Source organism: Schistocerca gregaria, chromosome 4, assembly GCF_023897955.1.
Source record: "Schistocerca gregaria isolate iqSchGreg1 chromosome 4, iqSchGreg1.2, whole genome shotgun sequence".
Taxonomy (NCBI): Eukaryota; Metazoa; Arthropoda; class Insecta; order Orthoptera; family Acrididae; genus Schistocerca; species Schistocerca gregaria.
The window spans coordinates 407,967,690-407,988,181 of NC_064923.1; the positions used below are offsets into that span (position 1 = coordinate 407,967,690).

The 20,492-nt window shown below is 36.4% G+C and overlaps 1 protein-coding gene across 1 annotated transcript in view; it reads left to right on the forward strand.

Moving 5' to 3' along the window:
- LOC126268164 (adenylate cyclase type 2-like) overlaps window positions 1-20,492 on the forward strand; it is a 452,935-nt gene that overhangs the window by 393,456 nt on the left and 38,987 nt on the right. The window contains exon 16 of the mRNA XM_049973741.1: window positions 7,540-7,683. Within this exon, the coding sequence (XP_049829698.1) occupies window positions 7,540-7,683 (144 nt within the window). The remainder of the gene's footprint in view (window positions 1-7,539; window positions 7,684-20,492) is intronic.

The window sequence follows — 20,492 nt, forward strand, 5'->3', positions numbered from 1 at the left end:
TTCATTTCTAATTCTTCAGTTAAAATGTGATATAACCTTTCAGACAACATCTGGCAAGCATGAGCAATCACACACTTTCAGTCAGCAATCCCTCATGACCATTTTGTGCACTTTTGCAATGATTTTTGGAGTAGTGACACATCTTGGCTGACCACTGCGTGGATCATCATCTAAGCTCTCCCGACCAAATTTAAATTCATTTGTCCACTTTGTGACAGTTGAATATGAAGGAGCAGAGTTCCCCAGTGTATTCTGGAAATTGGCATGAATGTCCTTTGTTTTCATACCTTTCTTTATGAAGTACTTAATCAATGCTCGAATCTCGATTTTGTCCATCTTCACAAATAACTATGCGGGAACAACAACAGAGCCACATCACTGCCACAGCTCTCTATCAAGAGCACTGATGTGGCATGTGTTTACAGTATTACAGTCCAATGAATATCATGTGAACAACTTGTTGCGCTAGCACTGACCTCTCGTGGTGATTGTGAGAACTTTTCGAGCCAACCTCGTACTATGGATACTGCTCATATCTCACTATGTAGATGGGAGTCAGCAAAATATTTTCATGTTAGGTGGAAAAAGTTGGTGATCGAAATTTTTTGAAAGGATCTCAGCAATAAAAGGCCTTAGTTTTAATAATTGCACCCTAACTTGCTTATAATATTCATGACACTGTTTCTCCTACTCCATGATAAAATTAAATGAGTTGTCTTTTCTCTCTCTCTCTCTCTCTCTATCTCTCTCTCTCTCTCTCTCTCTCTCTCTCTCTCAATATCTAGTGCAGATCCTAAACCAGCCAGCAGTACTCCAAAACAGGACAGACCAGTGTAGTGCAGGTACTACTAGTAGATCTGTTGCATCTTGTAAATGTGCTGCCAATAAAAGGCAGTCTTTGGTTGGCCTTGCCCATAATGTTTTATTTGATGATTCTTCATAACTGAAATCCATGAGTATTTAATTGAATCAATAATCTTTAAATGTTTGTGATTTATTGTGTAACTGAAATTTAATATATTTTTTTAGTATTTATGTGGAGCATATCACACTTTTCATTGTTTAGGACCACTTTTCACTACCTCGTCTAAATCATTTTTGTAATTCATTTTAATCATCTAATGATTTAACTAGAAGATAAATGAAAGCTTCATCCACAATCCTAGAAGTGTACTCAGATGGTATCCTAAATCATGTATATAGATCAGGAACAGCAGGTGGTGTATAACACTTCCTTGGGGAACATTAAATATCACTTCTCTTTCCCTTGATGGCTTCCCATTGGTTACTGCAAACTACAATTTTTCCACCAGGAAATCACAAATCAAATTACATGACTGAGACGATACTCCATAGACATCCAATTTGATAAGAAGCTATTTGTGGAGAGTGGTGGCAACAAAAGCTTTCTGGAGATCTAGAAATGAAAAATCGACTTGAGATGTCTTACCAGTAGTGCTCATCAGTTCACACAAATAAAGAGCCAGTTGTGTTTCACAATAACAATACTTTCTAATTCTGCACAGGCTGCATGCAATAGATCTTTTTCTTCAACATTTTCACAATGTTCAAACACAGTATATATTCCAAAATTATAGCGCAAATTGATGTCAGTGATATGGGTCGATAATTCAGTGAATTACTTCTATTTCCTTTTCTGTGTGTTAACGTGACATGTGTGACTTTCCAGTCTAAGTACAGATCTTTTGTCACATGAGTGATTTAAATGACTGTTAAAAATGAAGCAATTTCATTAAAACATTTCAAAAGTAACCTGTTTGTATACAGTCTGGGCTTGGAAAACTTGCCTTTATTGAGTGACTTAAGTCACTCGAGTGTACCAGCTCCTAAGGCACTCATGTTGGCAACCATTCTTGATTCATATTCTGGAATGTTTACTGCATCTTCTTTGGTGAAGGTATTTTAGAAAGCCATATTTCCTATCTCAGCTTTAGTGGTATTTATTGTGTCTTTCTACTGGTGTATTTTACATAGGACTAGAATGTCTCTGAGTTTTCTGCAAGAATTCCAAAGAGGGTTTCATTGTGGAAACCCTTAGAAGCGTCTCACATGGAATTCCTTGCTAAATCTTGAGCTTCCATAAAACATCACCAATCTTGGAACCTTTTTCATTCTTTGAAACCTGGTATATTTGTTTCATTGTTTCTCCAACAGTGTCCTAACCTGTTATGTATAACATGGGGTATGTGTTTCATTTGTTATTAATTTACTTGGTAGGAAACTTTAAACTGTGCCAGTACTACATTGCCTGACACAAAAATAAAGCACCCAGAAGGGGAGGTAGAAAAGAAATAAAACTTCACAGATTGAGAGGGTATATGGTTTTATGTCAGTGCTGTAAAATTAAATCAAATTACAAAGAAATTGACAATGTGAGAACATTTGTCAGTGTGATGTTGCACTGTCTCTGGACTGGACGCAGGCACTGGTTCAGTTGGGAAGAGTGCCACAAAGCCATTGTATCGTCTCCTGGAGCAAACTGGCCCACAGCTGTTGTAACTGGTCCTTGGTGTTATGGGTACTGGCACAGGGATGGAATTGATATCCAAGCTGGTCCCACACATGTTCTATCAAGGGCAGAACCCATCACCTTGCTGACCATGGGGTTTCCTCAGGATCATGCAGACATCTTCTATTCTTTGGGGCCCGCAGTACAAAATATGTCTTTTAATGACATGATTGTTACAAATAATAGCCAGCTACATTGCTGTGTAAAATGTTTTTATTTTATATTATTCCTGGCATGTTGCCATTATCAGTTGCTCTCACCTGTAACATCATTGCTGTTTTGTCCCATCTTATTTAGAATTATTACTACGCTAGAGTGTATATCTGATTTTAGTTGGTTTCCATGCACGCTGTCAGAAAAGTAGCATACATGGGAACCAGTACAATTAGATGTACATCTCCAGTGTACATCTATGGGAAACTAATAATTCAAAAAAAGACAGAACATGAAGCATTGATGTTACTTGTGAGAGCACCTGGTGATGACAATATGCCAAAATGGGCTCATCCGAAATGATATACAGTTAAAAAAAATTTACAGAGCAGTGTTGCTGGCTATTATTCATAATAATCAAGCAGATAAATTATAAAAATATGTGCCATGTGTGGATGAGCATTGCTCTTTTGAAAAATCACACCAGGAGACTGTCGCAAGAGAGGTAACACATGGGGACATGTGATGTCTGTGATATGCTCTCAGAGTTCCTCCAATCAATATCAGCCACAACCTGAAGTCATACCTGACAGCTTCCCAATCATGTTGTCAGGTGTAACTCAACTGTGCCTCTCCAAAACACAGTAAGAATGGGACCTCTCCTGAGATTGATGCCACACTCATTGACGATGGTCATCAAGGGTAGTGCAGAATCAAGATTCATTGCTGAACACAGTGTGACCTCATTCTTCAGCAGTTCATGCTAACTAATCACAGCACTACTCCAAATGCAGGCACTTGTGTTATAGTGTTAGTGGCAGCCTGCACATGGAACAGTAATTCCTTATTCGGGCTGCTGATACTCTTTGACCAGTGGCGCAGGATGATACAGATTGATGCAGGGTGTCCATTATTTTTTCTGTGCTTGGTACACAATATGGTGATCCTTCCTTGTGGTGATCATATATGGTCAACCTGAAGCTTGTCGATGAGTATGCCTGCCCTCACATTCCCACGGAGTTCAAAATTGGGCCACTGTCTCATCCAAATGCCCCACAAATCTGGATGTAGCACAATTTAACCAGCTGGCTAAACAGAGATTTACATTGAGTCTGAAACTCTGTCGGGCACTGATAATAATCTCACACACAAGTATGCAACATCTCAGTCTCCTCCACAGAGGTTTCTCAACATCTGATACTGTTCCAGCCTCTCACATTCCCCGTCAGCCCTGGTATAAAACTAAACACAAACACCACCAATTCACTCTGGTGGCTACTCTGTCACACAAAATTGCCACTCCTCGTCGTACATACACACCCATGGTGTGTATGTGTATGACGTTACTTTGAAATCTGACTGTCTTCTGGGTGCATCGCATTTTTCATCATGAGCTGTAATATTTGAAATTAAGCTGCAGCTGGTCTACAGCTTACATAGCTAGTAGGGATGTATGGACACTGACTCTTAGGAAAGTGTCAAGAAAATTTTAATCTGTTTTCTTTCTTACATAGCTACACATGTGTTTATTTTTGTTGGATTTGGGTGTTATGGTATTCAGTCTTGTTAGAACAATTGCAACTATTTTCAGTTCTTGTGGGCTCCCAAATAATTGCTGACAATTATATTCAGAGAAATACTTGGTACAATTTCAGATTATGTTTTATGCCTATCACCAACTTCAAACATATACTTTTGCCAACACATGAAGAGTAGACTGATAGTTACACAAGTTGGGTACCTATTTTAAATGAGAGTCGAATTTTCATTGAACTTTTCAGTAACTATATCATTTGATTTTGGGGGGAGGGGGGTGTTGAAGCCATGCCCGCACGTTACTCTTGTTTTGATGTGAAATGATTCTGATATTTCTCCAAAGAATTTATTTTATGACTGTATGTCTCTTAATGTTTGTTGTCATCTGTTCCAAACTCTTCCAGCATTTTTATAAGTGTATTTTGGTGTATGGAATTACATGCCTCTTATCTCCTGCTAGCCTTTTGGTTTCTATCAAATATCCCTTATATGCCTGACAGTCCTTTTCTGAAACCTGCTCGGTACTATCCTAGTTGCAGTTCTACATGACATGCTGTTCTATTCTCTAGTGCTCTAGAGAGTATTTTGTACACAACTGGAAAAGGTGGTATGCCTCTGTAATTGTTGACACCTCCTTTCTTGTGTAATAGCTAAATAATTACATGTTCCATTCATCTTGGATCTTTTCTGTTAAATGATTTTGTTTAATTGTTCTAGTACATTAAATTCTCAGTAATCTGGCCATTCCTTGCACATAAGGGTGCTGGATTAGTGAAAGTACTGGACTGGATTAGTGAAAGTACTGGATTATTAAGTGTGTCTTAAATTTATTATAAGTACATAGGGATTATGTGTTATTAAGTCATAAGATGCACTCATTTTCATGGAAAACTTAGTCTTTGAGTATGTACATATACAGTAGTATCACTCACTGTCAAACATATCCCAAATTTTTAGTTGCCACAATGAGAATACGTGATTATGCTTTATCACACAACAGCTTCACAAACATTACATTGGTATTGCATGTTTCTGGTTGTTGCATAATGTACTCCAGGGAGATGTCTGCAGCTTCAGCACCAGCAGCATGAGATATCTTCATGTCAGTCCTCCTATGTCCTCTTCTTCATAACTTGCATCTTAACTTCCCTATAAGCTATTGCTTACCTCTCTGTCAAAGTTTGGTTGTAAATAGTTGCTTGTCCAATAATTTACTCAGCAGCAATGGCTTTCTGTGAAGAATCTCAGCTCAACAAATATCTAATTTTGAGTTTATGCTTGAGGTCTATAAAAGCACATTTCCTTTTAGAAGCTATGATACTGAACTGTAAAAAAAAGCCACAATTTCAAACACGTATAGCATTGTTTAACAATATAATTAACTAACAACATTCCTACACATGAGAATTCATTACTGTGTGTGTCATTTCTGCATGAGGCTGGATGTGGGCCAAATTACTAAGAGGTTTGACTACTGAGGGCCAGACTAGTGAGAGTTTAGTGTATTTCATACCCAGAAGCTCCATAGTGAATGAGTCACTAACAGATGTTTTGTTATTTTTGAGGCTTTTTATGATATTTTTCATTTCTGTTTAATCTGGTGAGCTTCAGTTGGGAAGTATAATTATTAGCTCTTGGAAAATCAGATTATTATGTGGTGGTTCACAGTTTAGTTGGTGTCTGAATAATATGGCTACATAGTCACAAATTTATTTGTTGACCAAAATTAATCTCCAGAGATCATTCTTAAAGCAGAGGTTTGGTGATGAATAGCTATAAAGCTTCGACTTAAAAATTTGCTACAAGCCTCTTATGTTATTCTCACTTAAATGTTATTCCATTTCCACAGTTGATCTTTCTCAAATTTTCGTTGGCATTCCTGATAGTCTTTCCTATTCTTTTCCTTTCGCTCTTGAATTATACAAAGTTCACTCTAGCAGATTTAAAATTCTCCCAAGTTTCAGAACATTTTGTTAAAGTAGCTTCTCATCATCCAACTATGGGTACCTTCCCCTTTTAGCCAGAAAATTTGTTTGTTTTGTTCCTTCTTAGATCCTCTGAGCTACCGTGTAATATTCATTAGTCCAGTGTGCCCATTTCTTTCTGATATTTATATCCTAGTTGCCATTCACTCGGTCTATCCTATACAGCAGTATCTTGAAAGGTTTATTATTAGTGGTTTTAGGAATAGGTTGAGCTTTAATTTTTGTCTGAATGGAAGTTGGCTTCTTTCTGTGGTGGTTCCTACACGATCAATTTGAAACTCTTAACACAGAGCTTGGTGACCACCATGTCTTTGCTTTTTTGATATCTTTTTGCTCTGTGTGGATATAGTTTTCATATTGAATGGTACACATACATCTCTCAGTCTCTCACATGTTCTGTTAGTCTTTTCATGGGCTGGAAAATTTCCTCTCTCTCTTCCAAAATTCTTTTATTATCTTGTATATTATACTCATTTTCAAGTAATAATTCAATGATAACTTCATCCACATTCTGTCCTTACCAAGATCCTGTATTCCATGTCTTCCAATCACAACAGGAAACACTTCAGGATGACTCTGCAATGAATGCTGCTTTTGGACTGCATTTAGTGTATACTTTTCAAACTATTTGTGAGGCTAAATGTTATGTAAACTGTTCAGGGTGCCTTAATGTACCATACACAGCTCAGCACAGATGTTACTTTTATGGCCCTTATGACTCCTGGACACTCCACATTATAATGTCTGAAATAAACTAGATGAAACTTACCATTGTGTGAAGCTCTCATTACAATACAGCATTTATTAGTAATGACACTAGAGATGTAATAAGTCTGCTTATTCTTACAAAATAATTTATGGGTCATCTCTGTGGAACATATTATAATGTTTCACTTCTTTATTAGTATGATGTCCCAATGCAACAACTACCATTTTGATCACTGTTGTAAGATACGCCTAATGGAGTAATGTCTATAACAATAAATCGCATCACTTACAGGGATTTTAGTTGAGGTTTTTTCAGATTTATGGTCAGAAATGAAGTTACAAAAATCCAGCTTTCTTACCAACAACAAAAGGAACTCCTGCTGACTGCCATTAGCTATTCTGGTTTACACATTTTGAACAGTGTACTCACAAACAGATGTTTCCTTCATAATTTTACCCCTTTTCCCACTTTCCATCATCTTTGAAAGTTTGTCCAATCATTGTGGAAATACCTTCCATATGCACAAAAGTCTGAGAGTGCTAAAAGTTAAATAACTTCATTTGCCATTTTATTTTAGTTTAAGAATGTATTTAAATCTCTCAAAATAAATATTTTGTGTGTTTCAGCACATCACAGAAACATGTGCACTTGTGTTGCTGATGAGTTTTCTTTTCCTGAGAATGCATTTTCAGCTCAAACTTCTGATTGGATGCCTCATAACAGGTGCATACGGTTGTGTCATCTGGGTACTGCAACCATCAGTATTTCAAGTACGTAGAGTTGAGTGTTTTTGTAGAATAAGTATATCAGATAATATGAAAACATCTCTTTCATTAGTACACAGTTACAAAAATAAACAATCACTTACTTACCAGTAGTGTTAAGATACCTGAATGTTTGTAGAATGTTCTGATAAATGTAATCATAAGAATATAATGTTATTTGGGTAATGAAAATATGGCTGTCAACAGCTGACCAATGAAAACATGCAACAGGAAATCATACTTGCACCAACTTTTGAGCTCTTGCTCTTTCCCCAGCAAAAATGCACATACAACCATGCAGACACCCAAACCACACACTTATGACTGCAGCAAGATGGACTGTTGATTATCTGTTATTGAGAGTTGAGAGAAATAGTTGCTTGGGCAGATGGGAGTGCGAAGGGGGAGGGTAGGACACATGAGGCAAGGAGGGGGTAGTGGGATATTGTGAGGCAGGTCTTTCAACAGGTGACTCAGTGGCTGCACAGTAAGGCAAAACGAGTTCAGAGGGTAGAGCATACAAGAAAAACAGTGGATGGGGGGATAGAAAGAGAGGAAAGTTGAGTTGAAGAGGGAGACAAGGATCAGAGAGGGAAAGGCAGGGGATGGAAAAGGGCAGAGAGAGAGAGAGAGAGAGAGAGAGAGAGAGAGAGAGAGAGAGAGAGAGAGAGAGAGAGAGAGAGAGAGGAGGGTTAGAGACAAAAAGATAATGCCCAAATTGGAGGGGGGGAGGTGGAAGAAGGCAGTACATGATCTGGGTGAGGAAGGAGTGGTGTGTACAAGTTATTTGTGCTGTGATGTACACCATTTTCAGCATTTTCAGCAACTGGACAGTCGAGTTTGTGATTTGCTATGGTTTGGCAGTGGCCTTTCATGTGAGAAAACAATTTTGATGCTTGTCATGCACACATTGGATGATGTACTGTAATTGCAGCATTGAGGATAGATAATATGGCTGCTTTCACTCATGGGTCTTCCTGTTATAGGGTAGGGCAGAGTGTTTCAGTGGATTATTTTGTTTCAATTTATTTGTTGAGCTGCAACCATACAGAGAAGTGTTTGGACAATCCATATCTACTTTGTTATATCTGTGGACATTTTATGATCACCACATAACCTCATTTATTAAATGTATTTATTTTGCCTGTTTTGGAGGGGAAGGGATGGGGGATCAGGATAAATCATACTGTGTGTAGCATTTGGATTGTGGAGTTAAGAAAATGGCCAAAGGAAAATTAAAGTCCCTTAGTCTTGGAGTCCCAATGGTGTGGTGTTCAACAAAGAACCACCTTGATGACTGCTACTTCTGCATTTTCAGAGTAAAAGACTTCAACACAGAAATCAAGAAGAGAATTATTTATCCTGATTTGTCTGCTAGAAGACTGTGCCACATGGTGCTTGTGTTCCTGTAGCTATACCTCCTAATAACCTTAAGATACTGCTTTCCGAATTAAACTGTACATAAGATGAGCCTTCTGAAGATGCTGGTTGGTCATATATACAAGACATGCCTCAACATTTCCCATGACTTGAACTATGTGGTTTGGGCACAGATTTAAATGTCCCAAAGGATATTCAGCACTTCTAGCTTCAAGGCTGAAAGAAAAGAACTTACTACAATCCAGTAACAAGTGTAACATTTTACACATACAGAGAGAGAAATAAAGACATGGAACAGTGTTTTAGGCAAGGAGACTCTTTAGTATACTGCACTGACATTCCAAACACCATGAACAAGTTAGGAGCATATTACAAGACAGATGACTGGAGGCTCTTCTATGACTCAACTAATAGAAGTTAAAAAGGCATGTTACTACATAACAGCAACATTGTAGAATCATTTTCAATGCAATAGGGTCTGCAGCTGTGAAGAATTTTTTGAAAGATTTCATGATGCCTTCAGCTGCCATTCTCATTATTTCAAGTATGAGCAAGTTTTCAACTAATTTATGGATGATTTTTAGTAGTAAATCATGTTGTGAATGTTGTTGCTCCTATGACTCCTTGTTATGCTCATAAAATAAATGTGAGATGTTTATGCTATTTTTGGAGCATTTTACTTTTGAGCTGTTGTTGCAACAACTGCTTGAAAGTAATGTGCTACGAAAATAGTGTAAAACATCTTGGGTTTATTTTATGAGGCTAACATGGAGACATAGGAGCAACAACATTCACAGCATAATTTACTGCTAAACACATTATACATAAAACACTTGAAAATGGCCTACAGCTGAAATTGTTCAACCATACATGAAATAAAGATAATGGCAGCTGAAGGCATCATGAAATCTTTCAAAAAATTCTAATGTCAGACTCAGTCAATCTTTCTGTCCATCTCAAATCCTTGATCTGCTACTTGAAAAAGTAAGTTACAACAAACATCAATGGATAATCTTCAGTATTTTCAAAGTTCTCTTTATGTTGTAAGGACAACAACAGGGTTTAACCAGCTGTCCATGTTATTTTTGTGAATGGAACAGCCAAGATAGAAAGAACCATTGAACAACATGAGAATAGCCTCTAAGAAAAACCACTGATTCTAGGATCCAACAATATCATTGGTAAAACATTAGCTGATCCTCAGAAAATTCTAGTACCCTTGCATATTAAATTGGGACTAATGAAGTGATTTACATTGGAGAAAAAAATGTTTTAAATACCTCACCAACAAGTTTCCTGTGCTCTCAGAGGCATAAATGAAAGTGGTATATTTTTAGGACTGCAGACCATGTAACTAACTAAAGATAAAAGTTTTGAAAAATGTATGACTCCTCAAGAAAAGAAAGCTTGGATTGGTTTCAAAGAAATTGTTCAGAAGGTGTTGGGAAATACGGATTCAAACTATGTGGAATATATGAACAGCATACTGGAAAAATATAAAGCCTTAGATACAAAATAAGTCTGATGGTACAATTCCTTCACTCACAACTAGATAAGCTTCTAGAAAACCTCACGGCAGTTAGTGAAGAACTGAGTGAGAGATCTCTCCAAGACATTAAAGAAATGGAAAGGAGGTATGTGTTGTAGTAAGTCTTAAGGTATAATGTTTTTTAATTATTTTTTGTGCATTAATTTATGTCCCTTGTATGAAAATAGTGCAATAGAATAAACATTTAATGCTTGTTTAGTACATTATACTGGTCTTATTACAGCTTACACAAAATGTGGAACTGCAACTTTAAAGCATGATGTAAAATTCTGTATTAAGTGCAATTTTTAAGAATCCTGATGTGATACATGAAAATAGATTTCTGTTATGCTGATCATACATTTTCAAAACACAAAATAAGCTACTGGATTTCAAAACAGTCACAAAAATTTTGTTGTTGTTGCCCACTGAATGTGATTGAATTTGAGTACCTGTGTGGTTGTGTGTGTGAAGGTGTGTGCTTTTGTCAGAGAAAGAACAAGAGTTAAAAAGCTAGTGCGAATACTGTTTCTGCTGCATGTTTCTATGCCCCACACATCACTCAGCTATAGATGAGTCAGTAAGTTAGTTGATTAGTTAGTTACATGTTCCATAGGTCATTTGACCAATTCTTTACAAAATGATGTAGAATGACTCACTTTATATGTAAATGTTAACATTAATGAACACATTATTATTATTATTATTATTATTATTATTATTATTATTATTAGTTTTTTTAAGTAGAAATTCATCAATGGAGAAGGAGGAGTTGTCCAGGAAAATTAATTTTAAATTAGATTGACAATTTACACTATCAGGCATTTTATTTATTGAGAAAATTGTCAAAATTTTTTTTTGCTGTATGTTGAACTCCTCTCTGAACCACTGACAGTTTTAACAATGGCTAATAAGTCATTTTTCCCTGTAGTGTTGTACGTATGTACATCACTGTTCTTATCAAGTTGAGATGGTTTGTTTACGACAAATTTCATTAGTGAAAATATGTACTGTGGTGGCACACTTAAAATGCCTAGCCCCTTTAAGAGGTGTCTACATGATTTCTGTGGGTGAACATGATTTATTATTCTTACTGCTACTTTTTGGCAATCAATGCTTTCTTTCTAAGTCATGAGATACCCCAGAAAATTATCCTGTGCAGTGTCACTGACTGGAACTATGTAAAAAATGTCAGAAGATTGATATGTTTGTTTCCAAGTTAGCAACTATATGAAGAGCAAAGACAGCTGAACTTAATTGTTTGATAAGCTAAGTAATAAGCATATTCCAGTTGAGGTTTTGATCAATATGTACAGCCAAAAATTTGCAGCATTCTACCCCACTTATTGACTCCTGCTAAGGTTTTACATGAATTGTTCGTACAATACTGTCTGTTTTAGAGTACTGAATGTGGTTGTTTTTTTCAAAATGTAGGGAGAGTCCATTTTCAGAGAACCACTTAATAATTCTTGGGAAAATACTAACTCTTTTATTGCTTTCTCTATAATGGGATTTATTATAACACTATTATCGTCAGCAAAAAGTACAAAAATTGCTTGTTGAATGTTAAGTGGAAGGTCATTCACATATATAAGGAATAGGAGTGGACTGAAAACTGAATCCTTTGTGATTTTACTACAGTCACCAAAATTTAGTAACTTTCCAACATTGTCTCAATTATTCAGTACAACCTTTTGCATTCTGTTTGCCACATAGGACTCCAAACAGCTGTGTGTAAAGCCATCAGTTCAATAAAAGAATATCATTATTCATAAATATATCATGATCAATTGTGTACAAGACCTTGGAGAGATCACAAAAAATAGCAACTGGCAATATGTTATTCTTTAAGGCTTGTATTATTTGATGAGTGAATGTATAAATAGCATACTCAGCAAGTGTGCAGTTACTCTTTAATTTTTCAAATAGTTTGGGATAAGATGGCAAAAAGAAATTTGGATGATAATTGTTTAATAATCATATTAATTTCAGTGAAGAATGTTGGTGCTACCTCTAGTTGCTTAAAGTTTTGTGGAATGACATTTTAAATATATTCTCTTGCGTCTTGAACTGAACCATTTAATCCTATATTTGCTGCTACATTTAGAAAGTGATTGTTAAAAGTACTTCAAATTTATGAATTATATGTCACAACACTGTAATTTAGTTTGGCTGTTATGTATTCTCGTACACTGACTGGCTGTCCTGTCTCCCATTTGACAATGTCCCATATAATTTGCAACTTATTAATGTGCATTATTTATTTCTGTCACAACATCCATACTTTTGAACATTTTAATGACTTTCCTTAAAATAGTACAGTACTTTTTCATAGTATGCAAGTAATGTAAGATCTTGAGTTTCCCTGGCCTTTATATTAATTTCCCTCTTGCTGTTCCCCTAGTTATCCACGGCTTACTTGTGTTTTAATGGATCTTTTGGATAATTTTTTAGGAAAGCAACTTTCAAATGTTGCACTGATTTACTATGGAATAAACTGAATTTGACATATCCAAATAAAAAGTGGGGGCATCTTGTTAGCAATCCACAAATACTTGCAGACACATTAAACAAACATTTTTAAGTGTAACAGAAAAAATAGGTTTTCAAAGCTCCATGAACAAAGCCATCAATCTTCTAAAAGCCAGAGTGCCTACATCAGTACAACACATGAAGGTAACAACAGTCATTGTTCAAGAAATTGAAATAGTCATTAAATCCCTGAAAAGTAAAAACTCTACTGGAATTGACAATATTTCTAACAAATTACTTGTATGGCTGCTGCAGTATTTTAATAAAGTCTTTTGCCACATTGTTGATGCATCACTTAGCAAGAAATAGTTCCTGAGACGCTTAAGTTTGCAGTTGTAAAACTGCTGTATAAGAAGGGAGATAAGGAGGATGCTGCTATCAGCCAATATCACTACTGACAAGTTTTTCAATTGTTTTAGAGAAACTAATGCATACCAGCATAGTTAAGCATCTCAGGGAGTAAATATCCTCAGTGAAAGTCAGTTTGTATTTCAGAAAGGTTTGTTAACGGAAGATGCAATATTTGCATTTGCTGGCAACGTCTTGGAATCTATCAACAAAAAAACTGAAAGTGGTTGGGATTTTTTGTGTTCTAACAAAAGTGTTTCACTGTGTCAGTGACCAGATTCTTTTATAAAAAGCTGCACATCTTGGTATAAGTAAGTGGTCCATGGCTTGACTCATACCTGTCAAATAGGAAACAGAAAGTTGTAGTGGATAGTCAAAATGGAATCCCATTATCTTCAGAATGGTATACTATCACATGTGGGGTGCCCCAAGGCTCACTTCTAGGCCCTCTATTTTTTATTATCTTTATAAATGATCTGCCTCTCTGCACGGAATATTGTAGATTCACCATTTTTTGCTGATGATACTACACTACTTATTGATAATTCAGTAGATAAACCTGAGGAAATGCCAAATAAGGTTTTAAGTGAAACAGTGTACTGGTTTAACATTCATGGCCTTTCTTTATATTACATTAAAACAAACTACATTCAGTTCCACACAACATTCAAAGATGAAGAAACAGTAGTAAAAATAGGTGAGCAGGTGATAACCAGGGTGGATACCTCAAAATACCTAGGCTTGCTGATTGACAGCAAACTGAACTGGTCAAACCACATCCTGGACCTATACAAAAGACTGAGTTCAGCAACTTACACATTACACATTGTTCCTTCTTATAGAAGTATGGAAACCATAAAGTCAGCCTATTATAGTTATTTTCATGCCATTTTGGCATATAGAATTATATTTTGGGGAAATCACTGGCTAAAGAGTACTGTGTGCACAAAAAAGAGCCATAAGGACCACTGTGTGGAGTCCATCCTAGAGCCACATGCAGGAATCTTTTTACGAAACTTGGAATTCTTACCTCCACTGTACAATATATATTCTCTTTGATGTACTTCATAACAAAAGAAAAATCCATTTTTAAACTGAATAGTGAGTATGATAGACATGAGATGAGAAGAATACAGGATATCCACTATGAACAGGCAAATCTAAGTATGAACAGCAAGGAGTCCATTTCACTGGCTGTAAGATTTTTAATGCCCTTCCTTCAAGAATTAAGTGTTTTGTAGAAGAAGAGCTCTTGTTTTAAAAAAAGTTTAAGGCAGATATATGACAGAAGAGTACCTGAACTACAGTGTCTACCATTTCTAGTGTTGTTAACTGCAAATGTATGCCCAAATCTGCATTTGTAATCCTGACTATTCTTTGTTATAAACACATATTTTGCAATATTTATTTTCTGTAACACTTATTATTTTGTAATATTTATTTATATCTCAAAACTGATTTTCTGTATTAGAACCTAAGTTACTGTTTACTGTAATTTGAAATTGTTTTGTTTTTATATGCTACCATAGATTTCTGACACATTCCATATCCTGTGATACTGTCACAACATGGATTACCAGAACGATAAATAAATAAAACTATATGTACCTCATCCCATACCACCCCTTTCAGCTTACTCTTAAAACACTGTGTCCTGTTCTCATCAATAATCCTCGCTGCTTCTGTTCTGTTCAGAAATGCTAAACACTGTAGTTCAGGAACTGCTCCAAGTTGTAAGGTGCAAAACTGTTTATTTCCAATATTTGTGCATCATGACCAGACAGTCCACTGGCTACTGAGTACACATTAATTGCTTCATCCTGAGCACTGTCTATAAAAATGGTATCAATCAGTGTCCTACTGTTTTGCAGTGCATGAGTAGATAGAAACGTCTAAATTATACTCTAGTTTGGAAAATCCAGGATGGAATGTAACAATACCAGAGATGGAAAGTTGCTACTCACCATATAGCGGAGATGCTGAGCCCTGAATCTTTTTGTTGTGCGTATCGCGACTCAGCATCTCCGCTATATGGTGAGTAGCAACTTTCTTTCTCTGGTATTATAGCTCTAGTTTGTCTTTTCTGTCTGTGTCCTAAGAAATCTCCACGGAAATCTCAACAAACTACTAACTGTTTCTTCTTGTCTGACAGGTAGCTCAATACTGCATGTAAGTTTCTCATAAACAGCTGAAAGTTTCCTAGAGGGGATGTGTGGACTGTTACAATTATCAAAGAAGTATTCTGAAGTAACAACTCACAAGTACATGCTTATAGGTTCTGACACTCAATCTGTATATTTCAATATTTGTGACTTTGTGTCCAACTTTTACATATGTCAAAAGTCCTCCTTTTTCAAGTTAATCTTCATAAAACTGATGCAAGTATATAATCTTTGATTTTAACTTCTCCATCCCTGTCATTACATGGTGTTGAGAGAGGCAAAGAACATCTATCTCTTCAGAATTTTCAGCATCTCCATGGCAAACAATAAGCTCATCTATCTCATTTTCCAACTCTTGAATGTTCTGATGTAACAAATTAATTTTATTTTTCTGGAGACTGTTACAAATATTATGGTCTTGCACTGCTTTAATTTCTTTCAGTACTGTCTGTCTGTAACTTGACTCTAGCCTAAAAAAAATTTGCCCCTTTGATTACAGTAACCACAGGGATTTTGTCTTGTGTGCTTGTGGACCCCCTTACACTTTCTGCAAGGTGCTCAGCTAATGCTGATGGAGGCCACGATCAGTCGGTTGCCCTTCCTTCATTTTATGTGCAAACTAGCTTACTGTCCATTGCTTCGCTTGTGTAGATTGTGTGGCTTGTGAAGATTTTTTTTGTTTAATCAAATTTTTATGTTGTTTGCAAATTGCAACACCTTCTAAGCTTTTCACACTAATTAAGCCCATATAATCGTGGTCTTTTCCAAATGTACTCCCAACCACAAATTGATTCTCTAGCTGGAGTCCAAGGTTTTTGTTAATCATACCTTTTGTGTTCTTGTAGAGATATTTCCATAGCAACTTTCATCCCCTAACAAACATTTCTTTATCTCTAGCCAAGAAGTGAAATATATTAAAAACAAAGATTCCAAGACTTACCAAGCGGGAAAGCGCCGGCAGACAGGCACATGAACAAAACACACAAACACACACACAGAATTACGAGCTTTCGCAACTGGCAGTTGCTTCGTCAGGAAAGAGGGAAGGAGAGGGAAAAATGAAAGGATGTGGGTTTTAAGGGAGAGGGTAAGGAGTCATCCCAATCCCGGGAGCGGAAAGACTTACCTTAGGGGAAAAAAAGGACAGGTGTACACTCGCACATACACACATATCCATCCGCACATACACAGACACGAGCAGACATATTTAATACCAGTTTTCATACATTTAGCTTTAAAACATTTCTAATGTAACAAAATGCTTTCTTAAACATTTTCATCCCCTATTGCACTTCATTAGGGGATGAATTCCCAAGACATATATATTTTTTAAATTTCTAAACCAAGAAATCAGACAACACTTTTCATAGATGTAGCCTTAAAAATCCTTTAGTAGTTCTTTAGTAATTATTTATTTATGAAAAAAAAACTTTCACCCACTATTTTACCCCCTTAGTGTTTGAATTTCCAAAAATGCTGAAATATATATTTTTTTATTTTCTGAGTGAGAAAACTAATACTAGTTTTCATAGTTCCTGTAATAGTGTCATACTTTCAAAAAGCCTTTCATACTGTATTTCATCCCCTTAGCAATGGAATTTCAGATGATCTCTTCTTAAACAATGCCTACAGTATAATATCCACATCATCTTCATCTTCAAGTTCTTAGCAAATTTGATCTGGGTGGTGATGGCTCAGTGAATCAGTCCAACCCTACTTCACCTCCTTAGATGCTGAATTTCGAAAAAGTGAAAAATGTATTTTTTCATCTCTAACCAAGAAGCCAAACACCAATTTTCAAAGATTTAGCTTTAAAAATGCTTAGGTGTGGAATTTCCATAAACAGTGACGTGTATGTATTATTTCTAACAGAGAAGCCAAATACAAATTTTCATAGATTTAGCTTCAGAAATGTTTGCACAATGAAATATTTCCATAAAAACTTTCATCCACCATTTCACCCCCAAAGGGGTTGAATTTCCAAAGACACTGAAACACATATTTTTATATTAATATAGAGCATGAACAGCTAGGGTCCCAACACACTTTCCTGGGACACATCCAAAGTAATATCTACATCTAATGACAATGCACCAAACCAAGATAACATGCAGCATCCTCCCTGCCAAAAAATCCTCAATCTAGTCGCAAATTTTACTTGATACCCCTTATGATCATACTTTTTCACAATAAGTGTAGGTGTGGTGCTGAGTCAAGAGGTCAAGAAATACTGCATATATCCAACGTCCTTGGTCCAAAACTTTCAGTATGTCATATTAGAAAAGTTTGAGTTGGGTTTCATGTGATCAAAACAGTTTTTTGTTTGTTGGATCTTTGATAGATTATTGTTAGAAGAGGGATGAACTCAACCACAAATTGAATATAGAATTTGATATGAAATCCATCTCAGGCCCTGGAACTTTGTTCAGTTTCAACGGTTTCACCTGTTTCTCAACATCACTGACACTAATACTTATTTCACTCATGTTTTCAGTGGTACAAATATTAAACTGGGGCAATTCTCATGCATTTCTCTTTATAAAGAAAGAGTTGAAAAATGAGTTAAGTATTTTAGTTTTTGCTTTGCTACCCTCAACTTCAGTTTCTGTCTCATTTGCTAGGGACTAGACACTAACTTTGGTGCAGCGACAGCCTTTACTTTCAACCAGAATTTCTTTAGGTTTTGTGAAAGATCATTTGACAATACTCTGCAACGGTAGTCACTAAAGGCTTCACACTTTGCTATCATAACAGCCAGACTCATTTCATTCAGTGTCTCACTATCTATAGCCCTAAGCTTTGTTTTACACCTATTATGCAGTAATCTCTGTTTCTTTAGAAATTCCTTTTCAGTGATTGTATTCCATGGATGGCTCCTCCTATTATCAACTATCCTACTGGGTACATATCTATCCAGTGCATGGTCAACTATTGTTTTAAACCTGAGCCATAGTTCCTCTAAGTGCTCCTGCCCTGTGCTGAAAATTTCAAGTTCCTCAATGTGGTATGACACTGCCACTTTTTTATCTCCTTTACTGAACATATATATCTTTCTGCTTGTTTTAGTTTCCTTTGTACTTTGGTAATCATTCTTGCCACAACCACAAAACGATCACTGATATCAGTTTTGATGTAGACATCTTCAAAGAGGTCAGGTCTATTTGTTGCCATTAAATCCAATATATTCCTATCATGAATCTAGTTTCAAACTATCTGTCCTATGTAGTTTTCAGAGAAGGCATTTATTAATGTTTCATCACTAAAAAAACTGTAATTTTCCCAATTGATTGTTGAATGATTAAAGTCTAAACCGATGATTACAGTAAGATCGGATAACTTGCAAGTCAACTGAAGTTTTCTCTAAAGTTTGCAGTTACATCAGGAGATGAGTCTGGTGGGCGACATCAGGAGATGAGTCTGGTGGGCGACAGAAGGATCCAGTTATCATTTTATGCCCACTCCTGATATTGAGTCTTGCCCAAACAATCTCACATGCAGCTTCAATTTCTATCTCAGTGGATTTGAGTTTCTTATCCACTGTGAAAAATTCACCACCTTCATTTCCTATTCACTTATCCTTTCGATATACACTTAAATTTTTCCCAAAAAAGTCACTGCTATCAATTTCCAGATTCCAGTCAGCTTTCTGTACTTAATATTATGTGAGTTTCATTGATTTTCAGGGGCACTTCAAACTCTGGCACTTTGTTGTGAGTGCTTCAGCAGTTTACCATTAGGATTTTAATACCCTCACCTGTGGGAAGCATTTCTTTCAGATCTTACACTGATACTTCAGGGTTTCCTACAGCCAACGTTTTCTGGATTGGATGGAGAGTCACCCAATTCAAAAGACCATTGTGTGCACCACACACATTCAGGTACATGGTAGGAGCCTCTGATGTGTAGTGTGCACCTGACCCTTTTAGGGGGGCCCTACAGGTCACAACCCTATGGCGCATGTCCAGGGAGTCACAGCCTAGCCTGTCACAAAACCTTCAAAGTCTCTGGTTTGGCACTTCATTCAACTCAGAACCAAAGGGCAAATGATCAGTTTTGGGGACAATGTCGCAAATTGTAAGCTTCACTGAACCACTATATGCAGGTCTGGTCTTCTCAACCTCGTCTGCCAGTCGCTGGAATGACCCAAGTATGACCTCAGAGCCCAGACAACAGGTGTCATTTGTTCCAACATGCTCCACAGTCTGCAGTATCCACAGGAATGGATAGTACTTGAGGTACTCTTATTACCAGTATCGCAGGTACATGACTGTCAGGAGCTTTTGCAACACAATGATTCACATCAGCTGCCAATTGTTATTTCCTTTGTGATTAATAGTGATTGCTCAAGGAGCAGTAATAGAAGTCAGTGAACATGTGTTTTCTATACACACTGCAATCCAGGAATTATCTGTTTCTTCTCTTAACTAGCACATTGAGGATAGGTAGCTGTCCATGATTTTCAAGTTCCATCATGTATTTTATGTTAGCATAGATAGTTTAAATGTTCCAAACTCTTCAGACATTTTGGTCATATGACCAAACTACAAAATGTCATCAAAATAGTCATAGCAACATATTAGGTTGAACTAAATGGATTCTAGTATATCTGCTTCTAGTTCCAGGTATAGATATGTTATGACAGGCAATCACCACACTATTAGTTTGTTCATAATATTTTTGATCAATTAGGAAACAAGTTGGTCTAGGAACATGCCGTAATAATTCAGTGAAAATAATTGTCTTATTTTCTGCAATTCCTTCTGAGGTTTCATAAAATAAGGTTCTCATAAAAAGAAAAACCATGTCGAAACTGATCATAATATCCAAATCCCAGAGTCATAATTGACTAGGATGGTATGCAAATT